The sequence below is a fragment of the Myotis lucifugus genome, unplaced genomic scaffold, assembly GCF_000147115.1.
Source record: "Myotis lucifugus unplaced genomic scaffold, Myoluc2.0 scaffold_0, whole genome shotgun sequence".
In the NCBI taxonomy this organism is placed as follows: Eukaryota; Metazoa; Chordata; class Mammalia; order Chiroptera; family Vespertilionidae; genus Myotis; species Myotis lucifugus.
In genome coordinates, this window is record NW_005871048.1 from 471,660 (window position 1) to 479,649 (window position 7,990).

Below are 7,990 nucleotides of genomic sequence, written 5' to 3' on the forward strand. Positions count from 1 at the left end.
AGCGAACAGTGAAGGACAGGGACTTGGTGGCCTCCATCTGAACTTGCACCCACACCTCAGGGGTCCCTGTGGAATACAGACATAGGGAGGCCCGGGCTGGGTCTGCACGGCATCCCCATGGCCTCTGCTTCTCTCCAGCCCCCACTCACCAGCAGTGATGCAGAGTGTCAGCAGTGCCAGGAGCAGGGCCAGGGCCCGGGGCCTGCCCCATGGCTCCCCTCTGGCCCAGGCTCAGGGGGCTGTCGTGTAGGGGACGGCACCTGTGCTTCCGCTCTCATGGCAGGAAGTTTTCATGTGTGAGCAGGCCCAGGAGCAGCTGGGCTCAGCGCTCTCCGCAACCCAACTCCACTTCCTTCTCTCAGTCCACCTCAGCTGGGGAACTGGGGGCTGTGGGCCCCCTCCCTCGGGACAATTAAAGTGACAGTGACAAGGTTTTTCTATCCCTATTCTGTGCTTTAGTATGAGCAGGGCAGGCGGCTCAGGTTCCTTTCACAGCCCTGTCTGTGGGTAACCACCTTCTCCAGGCCTTGGGGAAGGGCACAGGGCGGGTGGGGTGGGGGAAGGGGCACAGGGCGGGTGGGGTGGGGTGGGGGTGGGGTGGGGAGGGGAGAACACTGCAAAGGGACCTGAAAAGAACCTCATTTCCTCAGAAGGGAGGGACCCCAGTTTCTCCTTAGGAAGAAGGCTCTGACCCAGACCCTCCCCAGCTAAGGGGTAGGAAATGCGGAGGAAAATGGGAAGAGGAAGACCTCTAAGCAGGAAGCCAGCCGGGGCTACCTAAGAGCCCAGCCCACCCGACCCATCCCTTATCCCCTGAGGACACCGAAGTGCGTTTCCACTGTCTATATACGCACCCATCCCACGTTTAAATCTGCAGCCCAGACCTCCCTCTCCCCTAACTTCACAAATGTGCCCCAAACTGGACTCTGCTCCATTTGCAGCCTCCCCCACCCACAGCTGAGGATTACTGACTTCCAGCTGCTCAAGTCAAAAGCATAGTCACCTGTGACTCCTCTTACATCTCCAGCCCATCAGGAAATCCCGAGGGCTTCGACCACCTGACTGCCCTCTCCTGCTGCCCTCTCCCTGACTCAGGCCATCTTTTTCCAGTGTCCCCCCAAATTGCTTCTCTGTTTATGTTCATTTACAGAAATCTGCTGTATAAGCAGTGACAAGTGATAAAAATGATTTGCATCCTGTCTTGTGCTGAGCTTGACTCTAGGGTGAGAGTACTTTGGTGAGCTCAGGGCTACAGCCAACAGGGTTGTTGAGGACTCTCTTGTCCAGTGTGTGGTAAGAAATGAGCTCAGCCGGTGTGACTCAGTGGTTGAACATCAACCTATGAACCTATAAGTCACGGTTCGATTCCTGGTCAGGGCACATGCCCACGTTGCAGGCCCCATCCCCAGTATGGGATGTACAGGAGGCACCCGATCAATGATTCTCTCTCATCACTGATGTTTCTATCTCTCTCTCTCCCTTGCTCTCTAAAATCAATTATATGTATATATATATATTTTTTTAAAGAAAGAAATGAGACGGCCCTGCTCAGGGCTGTTGTCATCTTTCTGAGGCCTGGTTTGCCCACCTGCCTGATTCAGCATGTTTAGTCCTGTGATGTTAGCCATAAATCAATCAGTCTTTTGGGTAAACTCTGTCACCCCATCCACACCTCAGAGCCTAGCTACGGAGGGCCCCAGACTGCCCCCGGCCCGTTAGCATTCTCTCAAACCTTTGACCTTCTCTCAGGCTCGGTCTCCTAACCTGACTCAGACCTGCTCTCACCACTTCCTCCACTACTGCTCCCTGACCGGGTAGGAGACCTGTGCAAAGCTGATTCACTTGAAGGTGGCCCAGCCAGTGTGGGTGCAGAGCACTGAGGCACCTGGCCTGCCAGCCTCAGCCTCCCTAGCCTGGAAGATTCTTGTCTCCCACCCTCTGAAATCCTCCCCATTTTGCAAGGCCCAACTCAAATTCTACCACCTCCAGGAAGCTGTCCCTGAAGGAACATTTCTTTCTTGGACAAACATCTTTCAGATGGCAGGCTCTTGTGGTGGCTCCTTTATTCAACCCCACACAGCCTAAGAACATAAGGGGGGAGTTGATACTTGGTGATCGATGGATTAAAAGCCATGGTACAAAGTTAACTAACTACTCACCAACATTTTCCATTTTCTTCCATCTGTAAGCCACAATGTCCCCTCAGTAAGTTCTCATTGTGTAAGATTCAAACAATATAGATTAGAAAACATCAAAATTCTTCATCAGCCTGTTCATTCCCATTCCCCTCTCCATTTTAATTTTCACGAAGTTAAAACTGTCAATTTTTTATCATTTCTAAATATTATGTACCACTTAGAAAGGCCAAATTATAAAAATAATTTGTTTTTTTATTCTTGACTGTGAGGGTTTATTTTTAGCCCATAAAGAAGTTTAACTTGGGGTGGTGGGGGTGGTGTAAAATAGTGTAATATTTAGGCAGAAAGGCAGATGTCCCCAAACCACTTATTGAATAGTCTCTTTCCCCTCTGTTTCTTAATGCTTATCTTGATCATAAATTCATTCAAGTGGACCTACTTCTGGATTCTCTTTCCAAGATTTCCCCCCTTCTTATTCCTGCTTCATTATCACATGGCCCCATGTAGAATGCTTTTATGTTGTGATATATGTTAGGGCCCTTGTTCTCTTCAGAACTCTCTTGGCTATCCCGAACACTCTTGAGTTTTGAGCTCTGGTGATGCAAAAGGTCATTAAGCCCAGCAACATAAGCCCTGAGTCAGCAGGCCTGCTTTGTTGGCCTCATCCCTCTTGGGCTGGAGACACAGCTTAGGTAACACAAGTCTGGTAGCCACTTCTTGCTCTAATCCTTCTTGGTGAAATCCCTTCAGCCACAACCCAAGTCAAGTTGCAGTGAAAACAGCCCTTGTGGTCAGTGTCTAGAATGAGGCTCAGGAGGGTTTGAATTGGAGCTACAATTTCCTAGCTCTGCAAGCTTAACCTCCCAGGAAAGTAATATCCCCACAGGAAATCATACTGTGCTTCACAGCGTAACTGAGAGGAGTATGTAATTAAGTAGGTGTAGCACTTTGTTCATGCCTGGCTGTAGCCCTGAGTATTGGTGACCATCCTTTCATATGAGACAATCCTCATTTGAGTTTGTACAGTGAGACTCATAGCTGCTCCATTTTATTTTTACATTATTTTAAATGTGAGAAGGTCACTTATGTTCTTGCATCAAAGTAATATAAAAACTAAGAGGTAACATCTGAGTGTATATTATGTGCTAAATTTGTTGTGAGCGATTCACATTTACAATCATCTTATGAGGAAATAACTTGTCCAGGGCCACGAGGCTAATATACCGTGAAGCTAGAACTCGACAAAAATTTTGGCTCCAGAACCCACCATATTAACAACCATGCTGAGCTGCCTTTCCCACACAGAGTTTAAAAATTTTAACTGGATTATAAGGTTTTTGTACCAAAAAAAAGCAGTTTTCCACCCCATCAGTGGGGAACCTATGCAAAGGTCCTAGATTTGGCAGCTTCCCCATCCTGTAATGTGAGAGGCTATTGCAACCACACAAATGCTTCATTTTTTGGCATTCCACTGTACCACTCAGTCCAATTGCTGACTCTTGTCTACTTATCAAATTAAATATATCTTCCTTCAAGTTTCCCCAGGATTCTAGGCTCATCTGCCCACTGGAGGTCTTCTTTAGTTTCCTGGAATTTATTTTTGGTGGGTTTGTCACTCTTCTATTTCTCTGCTCCACTCTGACCATTCTTTAGTGCCTATTTCTCCAGCTATTCCAACTCAACACACAGGGTGTTCTGTGCTTAAGACTCTTTTTGTGTATTCTGTCCAGGATCGCAATGTCCAACCCTATCCCCAGGGAAGCAACTATGGAGCTCAAGGAAGAATTGATGTCTATGTATGAAAATAAACGTTCCCCCATCCTCTTATGTCATCCAAACACATTCTTCTTTCATCCTGTAACCTCTGGAGTCAGTGTTGTTTGGAGTTCAAAGGATGGTAACTTACTTTTCTCAGCAATCTGGAAAAAAACAACCCTTCACTTTATAATTTAGGAGAAAATACCAACAGCTCACCTTCTGGCAGAGTTCATGGTCACAATATGAGTTGAAAAAGCCTTTATTCGGTTGTAAGCTAACAGCCAATGCAGTGATACTCTCCTGAAAAGCACTGCTTGGTGTCACTTATCAATCCAGACCAGCTTCAGCCTGTGCAGGGTCCTCCACGCCCCTGCCTGAGCTGGCCTCAGCCCAGTTCCAGCCTGGCCTGGGCCTAACCAATTGGAGCTGCGGCTCATGAAGCCCACAGCTCTGCCTCTGCTGGCAAGGACCTGACTGGCACAAAATCCTTCAAACTGTGGTCAAGGTGGGGTGTGTTTACCTCGGGTGATATACAAAGTATCCACTGGTATCATGCAGAAAAAATGATTTACATTTCTAATTTTTTAAGATAAATGAAATTAACTTTTATTACTATTAAGTGACACCCTCACTGGGATCCAAATGTCATGGGTCACCTCTAATAAGATCAGCATTCTTCAGTGAGAGGCAAACCCACAGCCTATTATGATGGACTGCAATTTATGTGCTATAGTATGTAGTGGTTCTGTGGTCCCAAACAATGTGTATCCCCTCTAAGAACGCTGTTATTTGTACTTGGAAATCATTTTCTGACCTGTTACAAGTCTTCCAAATAAAGAATTTCAGTGGATTTTGGCTCATTTATTATTTCATTATTATTGTTTTTAATCCTCACCCAAGGACATTTTTTCCATTACTTTTTTTTTTAGAGAGAGTGGAAGAGAGAGAGGTGGGGGGTGGGGAGAGAGAGAGAGAAACATCAATGTGAGAGAGAGACATGTCCGAGGATTAAACCTACAACCCAGACATGTGCTCTTGAATGGGAATTGAAGCCATGACCCTTCAGTGCATGGGCTGATGCTCTAACCACTGAGCACTCTGGTGAGGGCTTGACTCACCTATTAAAACAGTAAATGCAGCCAAAGAAGCACCAATTCCATTTGGATTTCCAAGTTTTTGAGATGTACTCTTTTCAGTTATGAAGGTCATTGAAACTATCAAAATAAACTTCAGCTAGAATCAGAAATGTTAAGCTACGATTTAAAAAATGTTTCTCACTTTGCTCTCACTATGATGTTTTTAGCACATAAAGGTATTTTGTACTGTTAACCAATAAAATATTTAGAAACATTTACTTCATCACTAAATCATCCATTATATTTTTAATGTGTAAGTAAAACAAGTAGTAAATATTTATATAATATATAAAACTTTTTAACTGATAAAGATGTCCAAATATTTGGATACTTAAGACTCTAAGGTTCTGTTTCAGTTACGAGCGCCACATAACAAACCACCCAAACTTAATGGTGTAAGCACCACCCTTTATCATGCTCAAGGATTCTATGGGTCAGGAATTTGGAAAAGACACAGAAAGGTGGCTTGTCTCTGGTCTGTGATGCCTGGGGCCTCAGCTGGAAGACAAAAGCTGGGTGTTGCAATCATTTGATTCACATGTGAACACCTCAGGCGCTTGATGCTGAAAGTAGTTTGGGACCTCAGCTAGAGCTGCTGACTTAACACTTACACATGGCCTTTCCATGTGGCTGCTTGGGACTTTCTCACAGCACAGTAACCAAGAGTGATTACCTCAAGAAACAGGGCGTGGAAGCTGCCCGTTTCTTTAAGGTCTGGGTTTGGAAATTGGCACAGCATCATCTACCACATTCTATTAAGCAATCATGGAGCCAATATTCAAGGGGAGAGGACCTAGAACCCTACCTATCAATAGTGGTAAAGGATTTGGGGAGCATGGTATACCACACAGATCCAAAGGTTGGAGCTCAATCCATTACAGTGGGCTCTCTGGCTGTATACATATCTCCACATTTACAGAGCTTTCAAGTTTCTTTTTTTTTTTTAAATTTACTTTTTAATTAATTTTTAAAAAGGAAAGATACTGGGGAGCTAGCAATGCTACAGAAACAGGGTTAGAGGCCTAACTAGAGAAAGACGCTGGTATTGGCAGAGATATTGAAGGGCTGTGAGCTTAAGGTCTGAGATTTAAAGAGAGTCGACTAGGCAGTGGTCACCCTCCCAGCCCCTGCTTGAGGTCTGCTTCAGTTCATTCCAGAAGGAAGGAGAAGGGCAGAGAGGTAGGGAGCTCTCAGCAAAGCCAGCTCCAGCTTGGTAACCTCACCCACCTGCCATTTAAGGAGTTCAGACTAATAGATTAAAAACAGGTGGCACCCAGACTGTCATTCAGGAGGAGGGAACTCATTCCAGGTTTCCAGAAACTCCCATTTCAGATCTGAGAGTGTCCAGGGCTTCAGCCGAGCTCCTCTAGCCAACCAGTAGTTACTTGATCAGTCCTGCTGCCTTGACCCCATCTCCAGGAGGAGCTACAGCCAGAGGAGGGAGGGGGGAGTCCAGCCCCCAAGCCTTTTGAGGCACTATCAGGCAGATAAGGAAAAAAAGGGGCCTTGAGGACACTGGTTCTCGGAGGATCTGGTGGAGGCAGCATCTCTTCTGGGCTGGGCACAGCGTGGAGACTTCAGACAGCAAAAACATTCCTGTTGGAGCTACAAGCCCCTAGAATTGCTCCATGGCCTGTCTCAGTTTCCCTTGGATCTCATCTGCTCCTGAACAGCACTTGTTATGGCAAGTCCATCTCCAGCCCCCATCTCCCCAGAGCCAATGTGAGTCAGGTGGACAAAACTCATTGGTTCCCCAATCATGGTCCGATCAATCCGTCTCCTCTTCTTCGGCTGGGGTTTCTCTACCACACAGCAGCCCAGTTTGTGCCAAAATTCACTCATGTTCCCTGATGGTTCCAGTTTCACTCTGCTGCCCGAGGCCCCAGAGGGCTCTTGCCCTGGTGCCTTGACCGCCCACTCCTCACTCCCTTCAGGTGTCGCAACACCCTGGGTTCACACCGCAGGACGGGGCTAGAGAAAGCACAGTCCTCGGAACCTCAGCTGGGCAGGAAAGGCCCGTGTCTCAGACCCTGAGAAACCAGCAGGGCCAGGGAGTGAGGTGGGCAGGCAGGCACACGGTTCTCTTCCTCAGGCCTGGAACCCTGCTCGGCTCCGGCATCGAGGCGCCCAGCTAGAGCTGGTTGGGGGGCTCCCTCTCAGTGCCTGCCAGTGCGGGGTCCCCGGGCTCGCTCCTCGGCGCGGTGGGGAGCCGAGGGCGGGGCTGGCAGATCAAGTTTCTCTTTTGATCTTGTGAAGTACCCTCAGCTTGGTTGGTATTTAAATAACTCAGGAATCTTTCCCCTCCTGGATCCTTAGTGATCTCTGTATCATCAACTCAGTTTTCCCACTCTGTTCCCAGATCCCATAGAAAAGGCTCCTTCCCCTGGAGCTGTTCCAACTGAACACAGGCTAAAGGTCTCTGAATGTGTCAACTGCTCCCCCGACTCTGCCCCCAGATTACTGGTAGGCTGCCTTTCCAAAGGAGACTCACAAACCCAATTTCCAGCTTCTATCTGGGAGGGAGAGTAGGGGGAAGGAAAGGGGAAGATGGAAGAAATGGGTTTAGCTGAGTGACCTGATCACAGGAAGTCACGGCTCCTTTGCAGAGAACACTAGCTGGATGGCAGTCTTCAGCCTAGGAGACCACAGTGAGAACTTGAAATTAAAGCAGATGTCCAGGACAGGGAAGAACTGGAAATCATATCTAAAAGGAGAGATCGGCCCAACTGGCGTGGCTCAGTGGTTGAACCAGGAGGTTACAGTTCGATTCCTGGTCAGGGCACATGCCCGGGGTTGCGGGCTCGATCCGGGCTCCATCCCCAGTGGAGCTGTGCAGGAGGCAGCCAATCAATGATTCTCTCTCACCACTGATGTTTCTCTCTCTCTCCCTCTCCCATCCTCTCTGAAATCAATAAAAGTATATATATCAATAAATATATTTAATGATATATCAATAAA

The 7,990-nt window shown here is 47.4% G+C and overlaps 1 protein-coding gene and 1 pseudogene across 1 annotated transcript in view; both read right to left on the bottom strand.

Moving 5' to 3' along the window:
* The window catches only part of PVRIG (PVR related immunoglobulin domain containing), a 1,684-nt gene extending 1,393 nt beyond the window's left edge, over window positions 1–291 (bottom strand). The window contains 3 exon segments of the mRNA XM_006081029.3: window positions 3–66; window positions 150–201; window positions 204–291. Coding sequence (XP_006081091.1) covers window positions 3–66; window positions 150–201; window positions 204–278 — 191 coding nt within the window. The 5' untranslated portion in view covers window positions 279–291.
* Window positions 292–6,521: 6,230 nt separating this feature from the next.
* On the bottom strand, window positions 6,522–6,994 carry LOC102425375 (annotated as a pseudogene).
* Between the last annotated feature and the right edge of the window lie 996 nt (window positions 6,995–7,990).